The sequence below is a fragment of the Lagopus muta genome, chromosome 14, assembly GCF_023343835.1.
Source record: "Lagopus muta isolate bLagMut1 chromosome 14, bLagMut1 primary, whole genome shotgun sequence".
Classification (NCBI taxonomy): domain Eukaryota; kingdom Metazoa; phylum Chordata; class Aves; order Galliformes; family Phasianidae; genus Lagopus; species Lagopus muta.
Genome location: NC_064446.1, coordinates 6,423,154 through 6,448,043, shown reverse-complemented (window position 1 = coordinate 6,448,043; position 24,890 = coordinate 6,423,154). Strand labels below are relative to the sequence as shown.

General features: G+C 40.2%; 2 protein-coding genes across 2 annotated transcripts; both read left to right on the top strand.

Moving 5' to 3' along the window:
* The first annotated feature begins 45 nt into the window (after nucleotides 1-45).
* HMMR (hyaluronan mediated motility receptor) lies at nucleotides 46-13,330 on the top strand. Its single transcript, XM_048960405.1, has 18 exons — nucleotides 46-182; nucleotides 520-618; nucleotides 1,231-1,307; nucleotides 2,116-2,196; nucleotides 2,921-3,109; nucleotides 3,395-3,481; nucleotides 4,332-4,432; nucleotides 5,004-5,078; nucleotides 6,024-6,202; nucleotides 6,860-7,008; nucleotides 7,290-7,504; nucleotides 8,100-8,216; nucleotides 8,778-8,936; nucleotides 10,504-10,656; nucleotides 10,761-10,860; nucleotides 11,126-11,302; nucleotides 11,557-11,719; nucleotides 12,434-13,330. Exons 1-18 carry the CDS (start codon nucleotides 137-139, stop codon nucleotides 12,451-12,453), a joined length of 2,187 nt encoding a protein of 728 aa, XP_048816362.1. The 5' UTR covers nucleotides 46-136; the 3' UTR covers nucleotides 12,454-13,330.
* A 2,528-nt stretch (nucleotides 13,331-15,858) lies between these two features.
* Nucleotides 15,859-24,461, top strand: MAT2B (methionine adenosyltransferase 2B). Its single transcript, XM_048960768.1, has 7 exons — nucleotides 15,859-15,997; nucleotides 18,469-18,663; nucleotides 19,484-19,598; nucleotides 19,882-20,034; nucleotides 22,309-22,502; nucleotides 23,226-23,339; nucleotides 24,279-24,461. The coding sequence occupies exons 1-7, from the start codon at nucleotides 15,935-15,937 to the stop codon at nucleotides 24,447-24,449; spliced, it is 1,005 nt and encodes a 334-aa protein (XP_048816725.1). The 5' UTR covers nucleotides 15,859-15,934; the 3' UTR covers nucleotides 24,450-24,461.
* Nucleotides 24,462-24,890: the final 429 nt, after the last annotated feature.

The following is a 24,890-nucleotide window of genomic DNA, read 5'->3' as shown; positions in this document are numbered from 1 at the left end:
CGCATGCTCCAGAAAAGGAGCGCTGATTGGCTGAGCCGGCCCGGAGCTGGAGGAGCCGATTGGCTGCCCGCAGCGCGTGGCGGCGAACGTTGATGCCTTTGAATGCGGGGAGTGGCGCGCAGCTCTGTCAGCAGCCATGGCGTCCCGCAGGGCTCCGCTGCGGCGCTTCAGCGACGAGCCGGGTACGTGCGGGGTCCCGCCGTGACGCTGTGCGTGCTGCGGGGTGGCGGTGGGGAGCTTTGTGGCTGAGCGGGAGTTCAGAGCCCCTTGGCGCTGCGTTGAGTCGCCGCGTGCATCTGCGGAGCGGGTCTGGGTGCTGCGCTGCGCTGTGCTTCAGGTGAAGCTCCTGGCTTCAGCTTCAGTGCTGTAGGAGAGCAGCGGTTTCCTCCGCCGATTTTTTTTTTTTTTTTTTAATTTATTTGTTTTAAAGCACGTGTAGCTGTTATACTTTATTAACTTCAGTTCTAACGAGTTGAAATCACCGTACTGCTTTTCTCCTGTTCTGCGTATCGTTCATAGCGTGCAGCTTGCTCCGAGGCTCCTGTGACACCAAGCCTTCAGCTGCCCCGAGGAGCTCTTCATCCTCTGAAGCAGATCAGCGCGTTAGGAAACAGAACAGTGAGTAACCCTACAAGCTGTGCTGCAGTACTTCTGAAAGCTGCACTTGTGAATGTCTGTGTGCTGCTACTGCTTCGTTCTTTTCTTTCAAGCTTTGTTGGTTCCTTTTCTGCAGCTCATTGCATTCCTTCCAGATGTAAGAACATGACTGTTCCAGTTTTTTTTCTATAAGGCCGTTTTATATGTGATCTCTACTGATTGGTGCAGTCTGTGCTTTAAGATACATGATTCAAGGACTTCACTAGATTTGCCTCTAGTGATATTTTCATGTTTGTTTTTTTTTTTTGTACATAAAAAGTCCTTTGGGTGAAGCCTGGTAGTGTGAATCTGGATGGAGGGTATAAGCTTGGCAGAAGCTAATTTCTCAAAAAGGGCTTTTATCTAGAAGTCAGTCTCTGGACTTTGTTGTGTGCCTAGCTGACTAACACTGACTGCTTGAGTGCATTAAGAAAGCAGCTGGCTTTAGGTTGTGAGGTGGGTAGTCTAATGATCAGATAGCTTTTTGTCGCTGGTATAACAAATTAATTGTTTTTGTCTACCTTGGTGAAATTTTGTTAACTGTATGCATTCACACCCTTTTTCTTCACTGTTCTTTTCTGTATCCTCCTGCAGGTGAAACAAGTCTGAATGATGAGAAGAATACAACTGCCTCCGGAGCTGGAAGGAGACTTGCATCTCTTGGATCACTAGTAAGATTTTTCTGTGGCATCTGCAGCACTGAGATTAAAACCTCAGTGTGTTCATTTAAACCATGCACATCTCTTTTATACAATCACTTATCTATGTAAAATATGGAGCACATTATTGTGCCTGAATTCCTTAGTAACAAAGGAGAGAAAGATAGATAAGTGGATTTTTGGGATCACGTGATGATTATTTGAGCTTACAGAGTGGCTTGTTGGCTTTGCAGAGTGCCTGCACAATATTTTCATTAATGTGGATTGGGTTTTTTTTGTTTGTTTTGCGATTGTGTTTATTTTATTTGCATTCTTGCTCAGCATAGAACTATAACAAAGCTGCTTCTCTTAAAATCTTGTTTCTGTTTCTTTCATGTGGTGGCTAGACCAGAGCATGCACTTGATGGAGGAAGAAATAAAGGGGGTTTATAAAGAGGGGTTCTCAGTTCAATCTGTAAGGCTGGAGATTTGAAGATAGATAGGTTAATGAGTTGAATAATAACTTACTAATTCAGTTTATTAGTACTTAGGATATAGGAAGAAGTTTTGTGAGCCCAGCTGCATTCAAGAGGTTAGTGTGGTGTTATGGAGCTGAAGAGATGTGTATGTCTCATGCCTTCTTAGTCTGCTTCCCATCTCAGTGTCTGGGAGCAGTACATTCAAGAAGGCGCAGCAGTAGAGCTGGTCCTCATCTGTCCCATCTGTAGGAGATTTTTTTTCTTTTGTTACTGTTTCTTTAATAGTGTTGTCTGTACTTATGTTTAACTGTTGCTGAACTAATATGTTGCTAGACATCAGTTAACATGTTTGTTTTCAACAGCCAGTTAGTGGGAGTCTGAAGCCTAGAAAAGATCTTATCCTTATGAGGGAGAAAAAGAAACAGAAGACACTGGAGAAAGAGGTATGAATAATCACTGAATTGCATTCACTTAATGTTGGCTGCTTTCCAGACTTAAAAAGAGAAGCTGGCATGATTTGCTTCTTTTACATAACATAGTGCACAAGTGCTCTACACAGAGCAGAGATTATCAGATGTTATGGTTTGTAGAACACATTGGGCTTGTTAATGGAATGGAATTGTATTAATTCCAGCTAATCCCGAGCAGCTGTGCAGCTAAACCATGTTCTTAATAGAAAATAAAGGAATCTAGTCCTATGTTTTCTACTGCTAAAAAGGGTTTGCTATTTAACAACTCTTTTTAAAAGTCTTGCTGTTTTTTTCCCCTCAAAAACTGCTATAATTTTCAAGTTTAAGACGCAGCTAGCTTTTCCTTTCAGTACAGGTCTATGTACTCATATCTACTCTATTCGTCTCAGATGTCACGTCACCTTGGCTTGAAAACAGACACGTATTCTCTCACAAGTGAAAGACAAGACTAACTCAAATTACAGTAGGCCAGTAGCACACAGTAAGACAGTTGAGAGTTAGAACTACAGTTGTGTGGCATGTAAAAAAATAATTCTGCATAATATCCTGTCTGAATGACAAAATTGAAGATCTCTGTTCTGAATGTAAGCCAATACAGTTCAGATAATCAGCCTTTTCAGGAAAACAGCAGTCATAACTTAAGGATTTTAAGAAGAATAATATCATAAAACAGAAAAGACCACTTGTTATGTTCCAGATTCGTGCATTAGTGAGAGAGCGTGGAGAGCAGGATAAAAAACTTCAGGCCCTGGATGAAGACTTTGTTAAGATGGAAGCTAAGCTGAGTGCTGCAGTTCAGGAGAAAACATCTCTTCTGGCAAATGTTGCTTGCCTGAAAAAACAGCTTCTGGAATTAACAAGAACCAATGAACTACTAAAATCTAAGGTATTCATACAGATGCTTATTTGCTTTGACTTGGTTGTTACTAACTTCCCTGGTCAAGAGTAATCTTCCCCATTGACATGTTTTCTGCACCCCTTCATTGCCTCACGTTCAGAGTGTGTCTTGTTTGGGACAGTGTGTGTCAATGTAAAGACAGAGATGGGTGTGCTACCATCACTTACTGGGACACGCAGAGATCAGTGTTGTGGGTGGGAGGAAAATACTGAGTGTTTCATATGAAGGTGTTATGCATACTGTTTTTTTTTCTTTTTATCAATCTCTAATAAGCTATCTGAAGATAGTGTGCAGAAGAAAATGAGCAGTCTATGTATGGAGTTAATGAAGCTCAGAAACAAGAGGGATGCTAAGGATAAGGTAAGCTGTTTTATACTGTACAGGACTGATCTGTTCAGGAGCTACCAATGAAGAGCTTGCAGCAGTCCTGCCTTTTTTTTTTTTTTTTTCTGTCCTCAACTCAAAATTTTCTGCTTTCCATTCAGTGGAATTAGGAAGGACAATCGATAACGAACGTTCCTCATTTTGCTGTTGATATGTAAAATTCCTCTGAGCAAGGAACTCTAGAAGTACTTGTTTAAGTATCAGTTTGGTCAGGTAACTGATGTATTTGAAAAGCAGTAGCCTTAAATGAGCTCTTAGCCATGGTATGGGAACTGCTGAGTCATGGGCTGAGTCACTGATGGAGCACCTGGGGAAAGGACCTGGTCAGCCCTGGGAGCACAGGTGAAGGCAACTCAGCTGTGTGACCAGAGGGGCTGCAGCCTGGCTGCACCTCTCTTAGACCTCATTTAAGGGCTGAATGCCATGGGGAGTGTTCTCTGGTTGGAGATCGCTTCTGTGTGGAGTTTTCACTGCTACCTAGAATTTTCTGATACAGGTGAGCAATCTTCCTTTACTTTATAGCACCTTTCTGTCATGCTGGTCCTTCTGTCATCACATCTTTGTTGCAATGCCTTTCCTATTGTATTGATCTGTCCAATTGCTACAGCTGTGCGTGGGTTTTCTGGGTTGTGCATGTCTGTAGTTATAGTGAACAGCTAATGTATCTGCAGATGGGTTATTTGAATATAGGAGTCACATTTAGCATAGCAGCTAGTACTGTAATTAAGTCCTTTTTATGGTTTAATTAAAAATTAATATGGCTCTAAGAAAACGGACTTTGTTCATACTAAATTCGGTTCTGGTGGTAACATTCATCTTTTTCCAGACTGCACTTGCAAAGCAGGAGAACATGGAAATGAAGCTGCAGGAAGTTCAAAGGAATTTGGAGCATTCAAAAGGAAAAGTAGCACAGTTACAAGAAAAGCTGTAAGTAGTAAGGAAAGGAATGGAAGTAGCAATGTAACTACTGTACTGAAGCATGTAGCTTACAGAAAAAATTAAGGCCGTCCTTCTGTTGAGAGGAAACAGAGATTAGCAGTGGCCTGAAATTAGTTTTATGGAAAGATGTTTAGATGATGGCCACTGGAAAACTTTCCTTATATGAAAAGCAAATTTTTTTTTCCTTTTGTTCTCCTCTACTGTCTGATTGCTTGAATGTGAGCAGATGCTTTGTATTTATCTTTGTTTTTTAACTGTAATCTAATAATGCAGGTAATGTAATTGATGAAAGGAGGCAATGATACTTTGTATAGCTAATGCAGCCTATCTTACATACTCAGTTGTGGTAAAATGTACTACAGCATCTTTAGTGCAAATGGAAGCATCAGCCACACTTGATTATGGGAAGAATGTGTCAGTATTAAGTAGTGATCCAGTGACTGATTTTTAGTTGTTTACCTGTAAACAAATAACCTACAAGTAACTCTGAAGTGTTTAAATAGTGATAGGGAAAGTGTCCTGATTTTTTTATTTATTTATTTTTATTTTTATTTTTTAGATCTGCTACAGAGAGAGAGAAAGTGGATGATAAGTCTGACACTGAAAAACTCCTGGAATATATCACAGAGCTTGGGTAAGAATTGTTCTTGAACTGGATTGGGTACATTAAAAGGCAGCAAAATAAAGCTTTGTTTTTCTTGGTGAAGCAGAAGTTTGGGAACAATTCTGCTTAACAACAATGGGGGGGGGGGGGGGGAGGAGTGGTTATCCATGTAAATGGGAGGGAGTTAAAAGATGTGCCCACATTTAAAAAGTTATTTGTATACAAAACTCAGCTTTTATTTTTATTTCCTCTGAGTTACTAAAAATTATGTATTGGAGGCATCACTTTAAAAAAAAAAAAAGTGAACTTGGCAGTTTTCTGGTTTTTGTTTTATAGCTGTGATGAATCATCCATGTTTCTGGTACTTGAGGAGAATATCAGTTTGACTGTAAACACTACCAGTTTAGTGCTGTGTAACAGGTGGAAACACTGCCCAGCTCCTCAGTTATGTGTACCTAGTCCAGAAAACTGAAAACACAAAAGCATTCCAATTTAGTTCACTTAAATCTGAACATTCCTTCTCCCTCAGTGTCCCACTTCTGCCTATTTGCTCAGTAAGAGGCTCCTTGTGAGCTTGCCTTAAGTTCTGGTTTATTGTGAAGTCTGGTTTATTTGTGTGTATGCTTTTCTGTCAAAACTCATCTGCCTTTAAAAAAAAAAAATAGTAATGATATAGTAATCATCTGTAAATGAAGTATAGTAACTAGTTCTGTTTTTAATTGAACTGAAGTGCATATTTTAAATTATGTGATTGTAAGCTTCTCTTAGAATACAGATTTTGATATCAATTGCATTTAATTTTAAATGCACCTGTTTCTAAATCAACCTGTTTCAATGCTGCAAAATAAGCCTAAGTAACAAAAGGAAGCTTTCCTGCTGAAAAGGAACACATTCAGTATTCCAAGCATCTCTCATTTGTGCTGAATTAAAATCATAAAAATGAAGTTATGGTAACAAATAAATGTTATTCTACAGTAGTGTTGCAGAAACTGTAGAGAAATATAAACTAGATGTTGCTCAAATGGAGGAGACACTGATCAAGAAAGAGCAAGATGTGAAGATTCTGAGGGATACACTCAGAATGAAAGAGGAAGAATCAAATACACTGATCAGAGCACTTAATGAACGGTGTGAGTTTCTAGAACAAGAAAAAGGTAATTGCTAGTTTTGGAATGCTGTTAACATAGTTGGGATCACATAGACATCCTGTAAAAAAGTTTGTCTAAAATGCCACTGTGGATTTTAAGTGAAGTCATGTCTCAGCTTCAGCTGTGACCAGACCAGCCTGTATGGAAACAAGTCTGAGTTTTTATTTCCATGGAGACATACTGAAGTGAATAGTATAACAATGAAAACTGTTTCAATGCTGGTCTTCAATCAGAAAGTTGAATGTTTATTCCTTTTGCTTAATAATTAGTACTATACAGCTTTATTTCACTGTTAGTAGTTCACACAGAAGTTCACAGCAGTACTGAGAATATGTCTTGGGGCTCTTTTTCACTGCTGCTCTCCCAACTCTACCCTACTCCTCAGAACTCTGAGTGAATCATTTAGCAGGCTTTCCCCAGCTGTACCATTTTATTTGATAAAAGCTAATTGATTGAGATCAAGTTTGCTGTTGTTCAAGCTTAATTAGAAGTGGGATTCTTTCAGCTGGTTTTGATGAATTTCCAGATGAGTAAATTATGAGGTGGGTTTTTTCCTTGCTTGACTAACTTTAAAGCCAGAATAATATCTATCAAGAAAAGATGTTGTGCTTCTTTGAAGACAGAGAAGGCATTACCTGTTGCACTGATGCTAACTCTATGCAGAGAGAGAATCGTCTGAGAGCAGAGGAAAAGTCCTGAGTATGAATGCTGAAATAGAAGAACTGAAGAAAAAAGTTCTCATAGAAGAGCAAGAACACCAAAAACTACTTGAGAAACAAGAGGAATTAATCTCTCAGCTTCAGCAAGAAAAGGTAAATACAGACTCTAGTCTGAAATACTCTAATCCAAATAACTGAGACTAAATGTTCTGATTTTTTTGGTTACACATGAAGTTTTTATATTTCTAAAGATTAAATCTTTAGAATGTGGAAGTGGGTGCTGGTTAGCAGAAGCTGTGTGCTCTTCTTGGAATAACAGCTATTGTACAGTAGTTCCAGTTTGCCCATTTGCCCTTCTGTGCTTTAAAGATTGCAAAGTAGCCTTTCATTCTTAGGAAACTATCAGTAGTTTTAAACTCTGTGATGCTCTGCAGGAATCATCTGCATCTATGCACCAGAAGTTACTCAATCTTCAGGATGAGGTAATGAGTGAGAGATGTCTCCTGGAAGAGGAGTTGAAGAGTGCAATGAATGAGCTGGACAAACTACATGTTAAGGAGAAGAAAGCTGAGAAGCTGGTGAAGCTGTTGGAAAAAGAAACCAAATCTAAAGCCCTTGAACTTGCACAGATGGAAGTGAAGTTAAAAGGGTTTGTGAAATGAACTGAGTTTAAAGCTATAGAAAGGGAAAAGTGGAATCAGCAATGTACACAAAGCTTTTGAGCCTCATTCAGGCTTTAAAGAGACCTGAACGCATATAAACTTTTCTTGCTGTTGTTGATTAATTATGGCAGATAGGTTTTCTATCCATATGAGTGATTTATTATAAATTATGTTAAAACTGTTTAACATGCTTGAAGTGCCAATACTGTAGTAATGTGAAGTTACTGTTAAATGTTAGCTACATCTGAGTTGTATTAGATATTTATACCCTAGACAGGGCAATTGCTAGGAAAGATTTTTTTTCGAGCAAGTTGTTGTTTGTGTTGATGTATTGAAAGCTTACTAGCAGGCAGTAAACCTATTCCATGAATATTTTGGAAGTTAAGAGTGGGGGGGTAGTGTTTAGTTAAAGCTGCTAAATCTGATGATTGTGCTTTAATTCATGAGAAGTTGTGACAGGATACTGGTATGTCAGGATTAATATATTGCTGCTCCTGCAGGCTTTCTGTAATTGATAACAGCGTTTGGTAATGTGTTCAGACATGCTGATGTCCAGCATGAAATGCTGAATGCTTGTTTCAGGAAGAATGCTGAGTTGGAGCAAATCAAGGAAACGCACAGCAATACAGTTCTGCAAATCCAAGAAGAGCTTAACAACACGCTGCGTAAACTGGGAGAGAATGTTGCTGAGTTTGAAAGGTATTTCAGTTCCATTAAAGAGTAGGGCAGTGATTTTTTTTTTTTAAGTAGAATTACAATTATATATGCTGCTCATTTATGAGCGGTGTTTTTTTGTGGTGGAGTGTTTGGTATTAAGCTATTTGTTTTGAGTACCAGTCAGTTATAATGACATGCTCAATAATCGGGAAGCTGTGGATGTTTCTACCAAAGTCTAATCAAGCACTCAAGTGCTCTCCATTTTCAATGATAGCTGCAACTGGTGAAGACTATCTCTGTGCTCTGAAATAACTTGCAGAAAGCCATCCTGATTCAGTGCAAGTTTTGAGACTTAACAAGGTTTTTTTTTTTTTATCCTACAGCTTTTGCAAACCTCAAAATATTGAAGTAGTACATTAATAAGAATGCAAGGCATCCCACAAGTGTTGATGAATCTTTCAGATGTAGTCAGTCTTTCAGTGTTTGTTTTCACCAAAGCATGAGTGATCCTGCTTAAGTATTCCTGCTTAAGGCTTTATGGGTTTATACTTAATCTATATTTTGTCTAAAGTGGCAATACTTATCTTTGCACTGTCATGGCAGCTACAAGACAACAATAGCTGAAGAAATACGCAGTCTTAAACTGGAGAACACTTCTCTGCAGGAGCAAGTTGCTGACCTGAAAAAAATATGTGAAGATAATCTACAGCTGCTCCAGGAAGCAGATTACACTAAAAACAAGGCAAAAGAAGAATGTGCAAGGTATTGGGCTGACAAACTTTTCCTCTACCTAAAGAATACTAGCCAAGGCTTGCTTGCCTTCTGCGCTAGAAATTATCAGTTTTATCCAATAAAATGAGTACTCAGTGTAGCCTTAAATTTTTTCATTTTCTCAATTCATAGGTTTGAAAATACAGATAGACAAAATGAATTAATGTTTTATTAATTAGTAAACTAATTGTTTCAGTTAATTACTAAGTAGCTTTCCTTCATGTGGAACCATAGGTGAAAGTTGAACTGGTTCTGTTGGAATGTTGCTCTTAGAAATATCAGTTACATTGACTGTTCCACAAATGAACAAGCTCTGTGGAGCAGATGAGCAAATATTGAATTTGTATGTGATGATATACTACTGCTTTCTGAATTATGTCTGTCATCTCAAATTCTGCTTACAAGCAGATGCTGCTTAACAGATTACTACCCTGCAGTGAAAGAAACCAAAGACCTTCCTTTGCTTAGTGTGCAGCTGTAAGTAGCAAAACCAGCTGTTGTCTTAGGCCAGTTATTGTGGATGTGCTTCTCTCACCAGCTAACTGCAACTTAGTGATTCAATATTGTCCTTACAGCTCACTGTGACAGACCAGGTATAAGTCTGCTGTTGTGGGCAACTAACTGATGATTGGAGGATATCAGAGTTGGGTGTCAAAAGGTTCCAGTATACAAATGCCAGTATTAGGCAGCCCTGGTAACTGCTTGTACGTTAGGGAAGAACATATTGTGTGTGTGCTAGCCTGCCTTCCCCTTTTCTCTTAATGCTCCTAGCTAGCTCTTAAAGCTGAGGTTGGGTTTAAGCCCACAATTACACTTCAGTCTTTCCAGCCATTCCATGAATCAACTTTCCTGACTTAGAAAAGCATTTCTGTAATGCTTTTGCTGTCTTGTTTACCCTTAGCCACGATATTAAGGTTAACCAAAGCACTATCATAATCATATTTGCTCCAACTTATTTCAGAACGCTTTTGCTACTTAAGGTGTTGTCCTTTTTTTCCCCAGCTGCTTGATATTTCCTCCAGTTTCTATTTGAGTTGTGGGACTTTTTTGGCTTGTTGTCTTAATTATTAAAAAAGCTGAGGAATTATTTTTTGAGTTGGTCATAGTAGACTGGCAGGAAAAGGATTTTTAGTCTCTGCCTAGATGGTGCAATGAACAGCTGAAGTAAGAGAAGGAAAGCAGTGTATTAGAGAACTTGGAAATCCTTGGGAGTCATCCACACTACGTGAATAAACTTGTGTGTGCAAGTCTAACTAGCCAGGTGTCTTTCACTAAGAGTTGCTAATACTTAACAGTAATAAATACAAGAAACATAATGTTGCCTTGCTTTCAAAAGACAGCTTCCTTGTAGAAGTTAAACTATAGGTCTTGAGTTTGAGTGTTTTCTATACTATATTTCTATCTTAGAGTAATGTTAGTACAAATCTTAATTTCATTTACTTCAGAAACAGCTTCTGAGTGTGGTGAATATTGTTTTTACGTTTAGTTTTATTTAATTTTAAGTTACTCTGAAGATGTTTAATTGGGCTTCACTAAGGGTGGCTTATGTTTTCATTAGGATGATTCTAGAAGCCCAGACAAAGCTTGCGCTAAAAGAAGCAGAAGCAGAGAGAACAAAAGAGTCTTGCCTCATACAAGTGACAAAACTACAGGAAAAACTGGAAGAGTTAACTGAAGATCTGAAAAAAAAATCTGAAGTGGAAAAATCAAGGTGACTTCTGTGAAGCTGAACTTGGGTATTGCAGCACACTACAGTAGGAAGGTGTGCTGAGAGCTAATAGTAAAAATGATGCAACTTTACTTTTTGTTTCTTAGGAAAACCATACATGAAGACATGACCTCTAGCTTAAAAGAAGAGATAAAGACCTGGCGTAATCTATATGAAGAACTGCATAACAAAACTAAGCCCTTTCAGGTGTGTAAGGAAGTCAATTCTCACTGGTATCTTGTTAATATTTGTGTGGTTGAATCAAGTTCTGCTCTTGATAAATAAATAGGCTATTTCTTCATTTGAAGGCATTTATTCTGCAGCGTTTTTGTAAGTTAACATCCCTTGAGACAGTTGTTTCCCTTTCCAAACCATTGTCTGTACTTGCAGATCTCCATTTGGGAGGAAGGGTGTAGTGGGGGAAACAAAAACACTCAAATTTAATTTCTATTAAATGTACTATATGTTTCAGCAACAACTAGATGCATTTGAAGCAGAGAAAAATGCTCTTCTAAATGAGCAAGGTGCAGCTCAAGAAGAACTGAATAAACTAAGTGAAGCGTATGCTAAACTACTTGGCCACCAAAACCAGAAACAAAAAATCAAGCATGTTATGAAGTTGAAGGAATATAATACCCACCTGCAGCAGGTTTGTCAAATAAGTTAAAAATGGAGAATTTAACTGTTTGCTTGAATGTTTTCTTATGCTAAATCCTCCAAATTCTTGCAGGCTAATTCTGCAGACTCTGTATTCTGTAGCTGTTGATTTCCCTGAATGAGCTAGTTTAGAATAGGCCATCAGTCTCCAGAACAGCAAGGGGATCTGTTAGCGTTAGATACACAACATACAGAGGTATCTTTCCTATTTTTCTTTATCTAACTCCTGAGTATTTTTTTCTTCAGGACATCTCAAAACTGCGTGCGCTTCTTGCAAAAGAGAAACAAGCAAACAGAGATCTGCAGGAGCAGCTGTATACAATTCAGGGCATTAGGCGTTTTGATCCTTCTAAAGCTTTCCAGCATGATAGCAAGGAAAATATTCCTCCAAAAACTCCTTTTAAAGAAGGTGAGCGTGGATATTCATAAACTCGGTCCTTGTGTATCTTAAATGTATCCAAAAAAGATATGATAGTCTTGCTCAATGTACCCTACTGGGAAATGAAGGAGGTGGCACATGCTGTATTTCACAGCAGGTACTGGAGGCTACAGCTGTGTGGGATCTTCTCAGTGGATTTTTTGCCACTGCACTTCCTAGCCTTGGTTGTTTTAACCTGAGATCTATTTGAAGTCAGACAGCAAAGCTTGCTTGATGTTGAGAAGTGGGTTCTGGAGGGTCAAGTGGTTTATGTGATATTGCAAGATGCGAACCTAATTATCCTGCTGTTTGTCACCTACTAACACTCTTCTCACAGCTTACCTGCTGTGTCCAGCACTACCTCTTACAGGAGCAGCAAGAGTAAGAAGGGCTCAACTAGATGTCTGAGCCCGTCTTTTTGAGCTGCTACCTTATAGAGCCTTATCCTGCTGTAGCTGTAGAGGTAAAAGTAAAAGGCCTATAGGTAAAAAATGGCAAGAGTGCAAAAAGGGAAGCAGACTAGGAGAGAAGCAGCAATTAATTTCAACTAGGTCTTCACTTCAGAATGTTTCAGTGTCTGAAATCATGGTCTTGCCTGTTAGGTGGTGTCTAGTGCCTCCCTCTCCCCCACCAGACAAATATCTGCTCAGTTTGGAGGGAGCAATTGTGCAGCACAAAAACTCAGTCATGGTTTTTCTTTTGCAGGCAATAGAAACAAAGTTTAGTCTCTTCTCATTGTTGAGAAAACAAGTACTACAGAAGATTTCAACAGACTGTTCAAGATGAACTTGGCTGCCATCTGTAATAGACGTTGCTATGAATACTTGGGATGTGATTTTAAAAAAAAAAAAAGCAATCCATTTTCAGAAAACAGCTTGGTCGTACTCTTACTTGAAGACATAACTGGTATGTTCCAGATTCCTGGTACTACCACTATAACTGTCATTGTTTGACTTGCTTTGTTTTCTGAAGGTACTCAGTTTTCAACAGGTCAGCTTGAGTTCAGAGAAGGTGAATAATCATGAGGGAAAAGGCATGACAAACAAAACATGCCTTTGTGAATGTTATTTTGTAACTATTGAGTTTCTGCAGTTTGTTAAACTAATTTTGCTGGTTATGGTTGCTTTGATGCCAAGGGCAGAAATGATTTCTAAAAACCCTTTTTCCTTTGTGGCTTATGTAATATAGAGCAAATGTAAAAACTATATTGTGTAGTTGGCATGGATATTTTTAATGGGATCCATATTTAAGGCATTGTAACTTCATTCCTGGGGCTGGATAATGCAACTCAGAAAAAGATTTCCAGGTAAAACTCAAAACAGCTGCTTTGTCCATCTAAATGTTTGTATCATGTGGCTCAGATAAGTGTCTTAAGGGGAGTTTGTTTTACAGATGCTGTACTCGCAAGACTTAAATTGTCATGGTCATTTTAGTTGTCTATCTTAGCTGATCTTATGTGAAAGAGAATACTAACAGAACTTGGTTTGAGTGAGAGGATGCCCACTACACACTGATTGTGTAGAACTGTTTTTGGCAAGGTGGAACTAATCTGTTGAAATGCATCAAAAATCAAGGATATTTTAGAATAAATATTTCCAATGATGTTTTGTCGTTATCCTTTGTCAAGAGATGAAAACCAAAATCAAATGATGTTGTAAATGACCTGGTGTTCCAAACTTAAATCTTCACAACAGAACTCGCTGTCAATCTTGCCTGAAGGACACTGCAGTTTTCTAACCTTACTGAAGAAGCTATTCAGTTGAACTGCATGTTGTATGCGACTTGCAAATCCCTTATTCTCTCACTTCCTGTGAATTTCTATTAGTACAGAAGTAATGGAACTGAAGTGAAATGTGGAACTGCTTTTGCTAATAGCATGCATTACTGTCTTGTACATGGGTGCTGCAATGTACATAACTTGAGGTATTTAAACTGACACCACAAGGTTATGAAGCATGGGGGTACTGAGAAAAGATGTGTATTAAGTCTAAGGAAGTATGTGGATAGATCTGGTAGCTAATGCTATCTTTGTGTGTTTGCTGTGCTATTTGAACTTCTGAAGAGGAGGATTGAATTGGCAAGATTCAATTTACACATACAAAATTTGCAATGCAGGAGCTTTTCTGAAGCACAGAGTTACTTGAATGAAGAACTTGAAAGAATTTCAGAGTGTCAGGGTTCTCAGTCAGACTGGAGAGAAAATTATAAAGCTAGCTGGTCTTGTTTGGCTTTTTTCTCTGAAAAGCAACTCTGTGAATGGAGTAAAAGAAACCTACGGAGGATGGGGGCCTGGGCTGCCTGTATTAAATGTATTAATCTGGTAGTAAATGTGGAGGTTGATGGCCCTGCATGTGGTAGAGGGGTTGGAGATTGGTGATCCTTGAGAAACTTCAACCCTGGCCATTCTGTGAACTGGTGTAATCTTGATGGTCTTTGTAGAAGTTGCTGTGTTAAGTAGTCTTGTACACCTAACAGTGACTGTGGTAAGGTACATGGTTAGGCCATGCTGTCTGTGAGCCACACTGCAAAGAGTAATGGGGCTGGGGGAGAAATCTGTAAAACACGACTGAAAATGGAAGAACTCGGGCAATGTGTGATGATACTACATGAGAGTCTTTGTCTTAGAATTATTTCATACAAGGTTGCTGGTGCCTGCCTATCTGCTCAGGTAGGCTACACCAAAGGGGATTTCCAAGGTAAAATTTCTGTTCATAAACCAGAAAGCAAAAAGCTGGTGGAAAAACCCTGACAAAAACAAGTGCTTTCAGTTATGTAAGCTAGCCTTTTATTTCAAGAGATTAAGGCAAGTGAATGTTACTGGAAGGCTCTAGGAAGCTCAAGCAAGGAAATGATAGCATTGAATTAATGTAGCTTTTTAAAAATGTACACGTTATGTGTCATGTTAGCTGAAGTTTGCCGAAGGGCAAAAACATAGCAAGTGCAGTACTGCAGGTATTGCAGGGGTACCTTTTTTGTGTGCCTCAATGGTTAAAGCTTTCTACCCTAATTGGCTTTTTTGCTTACGTCCATTTTAAATCCTTATTAAACTATGAAGGGCATGTTTCACACGGGCAAAAATAAGAGCAACTCTCAAATGATTGGGACCTAGTTGGTAAAGCAGTGCCAGGTTTTGTTGTGTTTTTTTTTTTTTTTTTTTTTTTTTTTTTTTTTTTTTTTTGCTTTAACTTGAAAATATGAATATGGAGTGTAGAGCGATTTTGTAAGTGGTAAAGGAGGAAGCTGCTGACCTGGGAGATCTTTCCTGTCCTCTATGAAAAAGGGTAAGGAGAGCTTTGAAGTGTGCAGTGGTTGAACCTGGTTATGCTGCTGTTCCCGTGATCCTACCGAGCAGCTTAAACGGAGCTAGCGGGAAGAAAACAAAGCATAATAGGATTCAGATCTACACGTGATAGTTTTGGGATTAGTGTCCTGGTTTGAAAGGTCAACGGACCTATTGCTCCTTTCACTCCATGTGCTCTCCGCAGACAAAAGCAGAGAAAGGTGCAATCGCTGCCCTGTCTGGTCATTCCTCCGGAGGTAATGCCTCAAGTGCTGGCAGAACCGGGGCAGGTAAGGCACTGGGCGGTTAGGGAGGAGGATTGCTGCCGTACTCCAGTGTTGCGATTGAAGGGAGGAGAAAGAGGGAAAGGGTGTCTGAAATTACAGTATGAAACAGAGTGGTCTAGTCACCTCCTGGGGCGTTGTGCTCACAGGGCTATTACGTGGGTTACAATCGAGTAGGTATTAATGATTTCACTGCTTCAACGAGGTTAAGTATTATAACCTATTTAAAAAAAAAAAAAAAAAAAACATAATAAAAAGGATGAAAGGTGATACGGCAAGCAGTGATCATGTAAGAGCAACGAAGCTACTCGAAGTATAACGAAGTATAGAACAGGAGGAGAAGTAGCACCTCCCACTCAGTTTGTGCCCCTTGCCCTGCCTCGCTCGCGGCGGCCGCGGCGTTGCTTTCTCTAATCGAAGGCTTCCGCACGGCGATAAGCAGACCTCACCCCCACCCCGCCGCCCTTACCGGCATTTCGCCGCCCTCGGCCCCTTTAAGGCCCTTCAGCCACTCAGCGCGCGGCACCGCGCTGCCCGGGGCGGGGCCCGGCGCTGTGAGGGCGCGTCCCGCGGCACGCACGTCCGCCGGCAGCGGCGGCGCAGCGGACGAGGCCGAGGCCCGGGGGGCTGCGCGCGGCGGCCATGGTGGGCCGCGAGAAGGAGCTCAAGATCCGCTTCGTGCCCGGGCGCTGCGAGTTGGTGGAGGTGCGCGGGGCTGCGCCGGCCTCCCAGGACCGCGGCGCCGCTCCCCGTGGGGCGGGCCGCCGTGCGGGTCGCTTCGGTCGGGCCGTGCGGCGGGGCCGGGACGCGCCGCGAGCGGTGTCGGTCGGTCGCGTATCGGCGGGCGCGGCGCTACCTGAGCGGCGGAGCTCCGCGGCGCCGAACGGCGTCCGCGAGTCCCCGAAGCGTTACGGCCGCCCGGCGGGCCCGCCCCGGCGCCGCGCGGCTGCCCGGTGGTGTTTGACGTGCGTCCGAGGCGGAGCGGCCGCCGGTACCGCACAGCCCGCCGGCAGCGCTGCACGGCGCCGGCCCCGGCCCGCTCTGCGCTCTGGCCGCGCGGGGCGATGTACCGGCGGGATCCCGGGGCTCGCCGCTGTGCAGGCCGCTTGCAGTGGGAGTCGTTCGGCTCGTCGTGGCTCCATGTCGTCCCGTTCTGGTTCCTTGTGTCGCTTTCCTGCCGGTCGGTCCTGGCTCTTGACTCGAAGCATGCCTGCGGTTTTTGTAGATCGTACTCTTGTGTTTTGTCTCGTAGTGTTGCTAATCTGTGCACGTTACTTCTCGTGTGAGGTTACGCATTCGTGTTGGTCCTGCTGTGTTTTTAGAGCGTGTCTTCCTTCTGGTTTGTGCAGCAAGTCCTTGATGTGGGTGAGCAGATATGCTCTGTCTGCAGACGCAGCAGTAATCTCTCCTATGAGGCTGAAAAGTCTGTAACAGAGAAAGCAAGCACCATTTCCTTGTTCCCACTTCTCAGAGGCACGCAGGCAGCCCTGAGGAGCAGTCAGCACACTTCTGTTCTCTGATCAAAGTCAACATAAAGATAGGCATATTTATTTTTTAACATCGTTTGTTGCGGTTTGCCGTTTTCCAGCTAAGAGTTACCCATTTTCACCCAGTATTTATGGAAATAAATAACTTTTTGCCATAATGCTGAGGAACATAGATGCACAGTGCTGACACAGCTGCTTTGGGCTTGGCTGTACCCATCACACCTCTGCACCTGGCAGGACAGAAAACTTAAGACTCAAAGGGCAAAGAGTAGAGAAATCAGTGCTGCAATCAGCCACAGTGAGCATGTTGAGCTGAATCCGTGAGGGTGCTCGGAAGGGAGTGGGTTATCAGAGCTGCATAGCAGACTGTTACCAAAAGCATACTCAGCACAGTATCCTTGTGCAGGGTGCAGTTGGGAAATCCAGGATTTGTAGTTCCTGTGTACTTGAGGCTTTCTTTATTGACATAGCAGCATGTGCTTTCATTTTTGTTCTCAGCAGGCTTTTGTTCAACAGTATGTGTGGAAGGAAAGTGTGAAAGTGAATAAAGGTTGCACAGACAGCTGTGAGTCAGTGTTTGCAGTCTTGAGGGCTTGACAGTAGTGAGTGGTGCTGGGGAGAAAGGAGCTCCATGTGGACCGGTGTATGTGGCCATCCCAAGTACTGAATGTGCTGTGGCTGAAGCAAGGCTTACTTGGTTGTAGAGATTAAGAGATAAAGTAACCTGATTGCTTTCACCTGCGTTTTATTAAGCTAAGACAAGAGTGCAGTAGTTTTGGCTAATTTGTTATTAGGCTGGTGTGCTCATAAATGATGAATTTATTTTATTTAGTAATATGCATGTTGCTCTGGAAGTAATGCTTCCTATTTGATAGAACAAATTTTCAGCTACAAAGCACTGTTTTTCAACTGTCTGCATCGTTAGCTGTGCATTCTCACCCTCACTGATAAAACTGGACCAGCCAAGGTGACCTGATGCTGCCACTACTGAAATGCACCACCCACCACCTCCCTGTGCTCACATCCACTGTCTGGTCTCTGTGAATGTTCAGCAAGTGCTGAGGAACAGCACTGGGTACCATTTTTCTCCGCATAGAGGAATTCACTGCATCACCTTTGCTTCATACACACTTTCATGTCAGATGCCATCATGTCTTACTGTCTTTCTGTTGTCATCTGTCACATGGCAACAAAATGTTATGGAATATTGGTGGGAAGGTACAGCCTCTACTGCCATCCTGCCAGCATCTGCCTCTGATGTCATGGAATAACATAATAAAATAGGAGGCTTTATTTTCAGAGATGCCCCTGTAAAGTTCAAGTTTTCTGTGCCATGATCTCTGTTGGTGCACCCACAGTGAGTTAGCAGATTATGAATGAGGTTAAAATTATCACTTTTGAGTTTGTCTTTGGACATTTATGGGGATTTTTTTTCCCTCTCTTGTGGAAGTACTTGAGTTTCCCATTTGAATTTTGTATTCAGCATCTTCAAGAGTATGTTTAACTACTTGACTCTGTACAGTATCAGTGCTCCCAGCTGTGTGTTTTCCATGAGACACTCAATTCACAATGCATCATAATGAAAGCTTATTAATACAGCAGCCCTCCATGTAGCCTTGCTAACACTTCAAGATGAGAAGTCCATGAATAACAATAGAACGCAAAACTTCTCCTGTTCTCCTTTCCTAGGAAGATATTGATATTCCCAGTAGACGAGTTCTGATCACTGGTGCTACGGGACTTCTTGGTAGAGCTGTGTTCAAAGAATTCAATGAAAATAATTGGAATGCTGTTGGCTGTGGATACAGAAGAGCTCAGCCTAAATTTGAGCAGGTTAATCTTCTGAACTCCGTTGCAGTTCATGACATTATCCATGATTTTCAGGTGAGTTTCTGGCGTAGACGGATAAGATGCTTGACATGACTACTTGACAGTGCCATTCTGGTACTCAGGCCATGTGGCTTTAGTAGAAGTGATGGTTTGGTAGAGCTCTGAAGTTCGATTTTATTATCTTTGCTATATCTGGGGTATAGGCTTACTTTGTAGGTGCAAATAATTCTGAACTTTATCATCATCACCATAGAGAGAATGCAGGTGGTGAATGTGTATGTTGGTACACCAGCTCTTGTGGTATAAAGGAAAAGGTAATCATGAGATTTGATGTGGTAGTGAGCAGTAACCACTTGTCGCGTGTGCAAGACGAGCAGTATGTTGTTTTCCTGTTCTAACTTGCAAGGGGAGTATGTAAAACCTGGAAAACGTTGTGCATTGGAAAATGACTTTAAATATCCCATTAACAGTCTGTGTGTGTGAAATAAGCCACGTGAGAATAGCTTATCCATAAGTATTTGGGTAATTTATTTTTTTCTTGTAACGTTACATGTGAGGTAATGCATTTTTCCATATTTTGTATTATTTTGCTGTTTAAGGAAAAAAAAAGACAACCTGAGTTTTTCTGTAAGTTTGAAGCCTATTGGAGCTCAAGATTGCAAAACTAATGGTCAGGTTCTGCTGGTGTTCTAATACAAAACCTTCAGGCAGTTTGGTTCTGTTTTGCTTTCTCAGGAAAGCTTGCTCCTCAGAACGTGCTGATTAAAAATACTGCTGCTACTTTTATTATTTTCACAAGTTAGTGAAATGCCTTTTTGCCTGAGGGACTTAAGATCACAGTGTTCGTTGTTTTAAATTATTGTTTAATTTCCAGCCTCATGTTATAGTGCATTGTGCTGCAGAGAGACGGCCAGATGTTGTGGAAAGCCAACCAGATGCTGCTTCCCAGCTCAATGTGGCTGCTTCAGGGAACTTAGCAAAAGAGGCAGGTAAGGAGGCTATCTCATGGATTTGGTGCCTTTAAATACTGCATTTACATAGACAAAAACAAATAAGAGTCACTCAAAGTTCTGAATGTTATTTCTGCTGCTAGTGTGCAGTTGATCCATGTTCTGAGTGACATTGGTGTCCATATCAGTGTCTATATCATGGGTCACTGAAAAGGGTACGAATGGATCTAGAAGACAAAGTTTTCTGGAAATTTAAGGATTTGCTGAGGTTTCAAACAAGACATGAATTAAAATGGATTACATACAAATGTTTTCTTTCCAGCTGGGATTGGAGCATTTCTGATCTACATCAGTACAGACTATGTATTTGATGGAACCAGCCCTCCTTATAAAGAGACGGACGTACCAAATCCCCTGAACTTATACGGTAAAACCAAACTGGAGGGTGAAAAGGCAGTCCTGGAAAATAACGAAGGTAAGAATGCACTTACACATTTCTAATAGAAATGTCCTATTTTGTGTAGTTGTCTGCTAGCTTTACGTTTATTAACTCCCGTGTCTGAGATACAGTTGCAAAACCATGGAAAATGGATTTAGAAAGTAACGCGATTGGGAGTCGGTTGTTTTACTCACAAGTTGACTGAAGCTGTGCTGATCTTCATGCATCTTTCTAGTTCTCTGCTGATGGACGTTTGCAAGAGTTGTCTATTAAAACTCACCTGATCTTTCTAAAGAAAAATCAAACAGATCATTAATATGTTGTACCTTTACCACACAGCATATAGCTGCTGCTACCTAGAGGAACGCATTGCACTTGTTCTAAATGTTTATTTACGTGTAGGGGAAAACCAGACTTGTGATTCAAGTTTTTGGTTTTAGTTTTCTTGAATGATCTCCTGTTTTGCTCTTCCTGCATAAGCACTGGACTTTCCGTGTACCACACGCGTTAGAGTTCTTGTATTATAGCTTTATAAGGGATTAATAACATATATTTCTTATTTTAAGCAACTCGTTTCACTATTTTAATCTTTTCTTGATGAAAATTGGCACGTAAAATACACATGTACAATTTTAAAAAGTTTACTTAGTAAAGGAAAAAAAGTAGAACTTGAACGTGGTCCCTTTTCTTTAAACTTTTAAGGGAGGTTTGATGGTTTCTAGATAATGCGTTGTCAGTTTTTTCTTTACAGATTAAAAGAAAATAAACATTTCTTTTTTTTTTCTCCAAGAAATTTGAAGAAAATGATCTCGGTGCTCCTGCTAAAGAGGCTTCTGATAAGTGAATACGATGCTCTCAGTCTGATTCTGCTCTGCTTAGTCACAAAATGGAAAAACAGATAAATTAGTTTGTTAGTGTGATGATCTTTCAACAAGTAAATGAACACTGTATTTGAAAGTAGTGGGCCTTAATTATAGGCCTGCCATTAGGAGTAAGAAACAAATTTTCTAAGAAAAAAAAAGCCTTCTAGGAAAAGTCTACATGAAGTAAAAATCAATTAAAAGATTATTCTTTCTGTCTCCTACGGGACTATAATTTCTGAAGTTGACTGTGATTCTGCTTGGTCACAGAGATAAGACTGCTTATAATAACTTATAAAAACTGCTTGTAAAAACAAAGACTGACCAAATTCAAGTACATGTTTTGCAAGGCAGTGTGCGTGTCTTGCTAGATCCTTGCACAATTCAGCATTTCAGTTTTGTTTCATAATGTTTTGAATATGCTCGGGCTTTAGTGGGTTGCAGCAGTTACATTAGAGGAAAGAATTTTGAGAAGATATTTCTGAACGTACTGGGAAGAACAAATTGAGTGAACAAATGACTTCTAGTGAGTACTGTTGGGATAGCTGGATGGTTGGACTGCATGATCTTGAAGGTCTTTTCCAACCTTGGTGATTCTGTGATTCTGTGACTGCTTCTAAAGCAGCAGCTGATCAGTGTTGTAGCTGTTATATTTGTTTTTTTGTGTGTGTGTTTTTTTTTTTTCTTTACTACCTAAAGCAATAATATCTGCATTAGTTTTAATCAGTTTGTCTTAATCTCCTTGGGTTCTTCCTCAAAAGATCATCAGTCTTTCTGAGATAATCGTATGATGTATTCCATTACTCCATCATTAAATGTCCACGTCTTTGTACTTGTTTACTGTTAATTTCATTTCTCCATTCACTGTTTCACATTTAATACTCTTTACAAAGGCATTCTGTCAATCTGTTCCTTGTATGTAAAACTTCAAATTGATTCTGGTGTTTCTGTCTTTTTGTGGGGTAATATCCTGAATGTCCTCTTTTTATGCAGGGGATTTCTGTATGCTGGGTGAAACGTATCTGTCTGTGATGGATGCCTGAAATACAGTGATTGGTGGGAGTTTATGGTCTTGGTTTTACTCAGAGACAATGTGAAATGCTGGAGTAACTGCAGTTACTTTTTTTTTTAACTTTTCTTTTTAACCCAAATGGACTCTGTAGTTTCTCTTGCAGTGTTGATGTGAGCTTGTTAACAGTGAAGAAAAGTCAGTGGTATAAATGAAAATAGTCTGTATTAATTTGGTGTTCATAAACATTGCTTTAAGGAAGCAACATTCAAAATCATATTCTGAGTACAAATATATTGATTGCTTTTTGTTTCTTATTTATATGTGCTTAACATCACCAACAGATTTCTTAACACTTCCAAAACATCTTTCAGGTTTTGGTACAGCACCAGTGCCTATTTGTAACCCCATTAACACTTTCCAAAATATTCTGTCTTTTAGGTGCTGCAGTACTTAGGATTCCTGTTTTGTATGGGGAGGTGGAAAGACTGGAGGAAAGTGCTGTGACTGTTATGTTTGATAAAGTGCAGTTCAGTAATAAGTCTGCCAACATGGACCATTGGCAGCAAAGATTTCCTACAAATGTGAAGGATGTAGCAGTTGTTTGCAGACAGCTAGCAGAAAAAAGAATGCTGGTAAGAATTTCAAGAAAAATTGGGGTAAAATCAGTTCAAGCTCTTAATGAACAACTGAAAACTACTTCTAACCTGCACTATTCTTTGTATTTCTGGATCAGTGGGAGGGAGGAAGGAGTTATCAGTAAGACTGCAGTATCTGCTTTGCATGACAGTGTGCAAGTGTTCTGATAATTGAAACAAAAGTGGGCGAAGTGACAGGAAGATCCTTCTGAACATCGCTGTGTTTCTTCTAGTACAAAGACAGGAACTACGAATGCTTAACCTTTCCAAATGTGCCTTGTGCAGATTGCCACCTTAGACTGAAAAAAGCAGTTGAAAGTAATTTCAAAGTTGCCGTTGATCATTGCATTTAGAACTTGTGTGGTGTTTTCTGCCTTTTTATTTTTAAGTGAGTAATATAGAACAGCTCAGTTCTTTCTTGAGTTCTTTCTCCCCACTTATTTAATCTTCATTGATTGATTTAGCTCTTTCATGTTAATGCTACACAATACAAGCTGTTTTTGTGAAGTTTTATCTAATGAATGTACCACTAATTTTCGATCTCAGTCCCTATTCAGGTGTTTCTCTGGAGGCACGTTGTCCCCAGAACATCAGTGAGGTGCTGTAACGTGCCTGTCTGGATGGGATCATGCTGCAAACTTGTTCTGCACAGTTTTTACACGGGAATTAATCTGGAGGCTAGCTGCTTTATTTTCACTTGTGCTTCCTGTTTTCTCCTAGGACCCCTCCATAAAAGGAACGTTTCACTGGTCTGGCAATGAGCAGATGACAAAGTATGAAATGGCATGTGCCATTGCAGATGCATTCAACCTTCCCAGCAGCCACTTGAGACCAGTAAGTGATACACTGTTGAACCTGTAGAAAAATTGAAGTGTTTTATTTTTTCACACAGTAGGTCTGGGTCTCACATTGGCTCCACAGGTAAACTTCCTTTTCAGGACAGTCTGTGTGAGTATGCCTAGCACAGAGGTTGCATTGCTGAGGATGCTACTTGGACTGGTGGGTTGCCAGAATTACCCAGTCAGTAACCAGTTTCTGTCTGTAATGCAATATTATTTCTGCAGAACAGCTCCCCTTAGTAATAAGCAAATCCACGTTTTGTGTTCTGTTTCTTTAAAAAAAAATAAAAACAAAAAAATAAAAGGTTGACAGAACACTGTCCTGGGGGTAGGAATCTGAAAGAACTTTTCGGTTTTATTTCAGGCACTTAAAAACTTACTCAGTTTTGCTTTGCTTAAAAAATAATTCTGCAGTTCTGTTGACACTCCAAAATAAGACTGTTCTGAAAGAAGTACTGATAATGTTGTTAGGATTTAACGTACAGGTAAGGATAAAAAATAAATTCCAAGGGTTGTGCATTAGTAGTAGCTGGAACTGAAATGTGACTTAGAAAATGGAGAGAAAGCCTGATTGTTTTTTCTTGCTAAGTCGATTTCTCTTCAAGTATACTAATCAAGATATGGTTCCGTCAACATTTTTGATCATCATTTTTACCTTGTAGCTACAGTCATACTTCAAAAATAGGAATAAAACAAAAAAGAGTATAGGTGGTAATAGGTATTTGAGAAATGTCAGAGCTCAAGACACTTCACTCTGCCTGATGTTTCCTATGCTGAGATGAAGTTAACTATAAAAAAACAAAAACACAATACAGGGGAATTTTCCTGAATAAAAAGGTTCCAAATGAACATACATATGAGAATAAATATTCAATTTTTGCCATTTCTAATTGTCTGGTGATGTGTTCCTTTTTTGTATTAATTCTTCTTTTAGATTACTGATTGTCCAGTTGTAGGCGCTCTTCGGCCAAGGAACGCTCAGCTTGACTGCTCCAAGTTGGAGATGCTGGGGATTGGTCAGAGAACACCATTTCGAGCAGGAATCAAAGAATCCCTTTGGCCTTTCCTCATTGACAAGAGATGGAGGCAGACTGTCTTCCATTAGTTTGTAACTTTTTTAGTAAAAGTATGGTATGTGGCACTTTTTTAAAAGAAAAAAAATAGTTTTGTATGAGTGTTCTTAAATTGTGACACTTAAGAGTTTTCATTTAATCAGGTAAACGTGTGGTCTTGCACTAGTAAAATCGTTAGCCTAAAAAAGTTCAGTGACAAACACTGAGTCTGTGTGACACCACAGATCCTTCCTTCCATTTGTACCTGTCCAACCTAATGTCTGTTTGTAGCAGGTTGTGGTTCTTAGTAGTCAGCACCATTTGATGCTGAGAATGACACAGATGACTTGTAGACTTCTTTTTGGCTGAAACATGCTGTTGATGCTTAAGGTCTGTGCCATCGCTGTATATACCATTTCACTTTGCTAAGAGACACGGTCAGTCACTTTATCACCAAAAATCTGAGTTATTTGATTTCTGAAGTGGTTGTTACT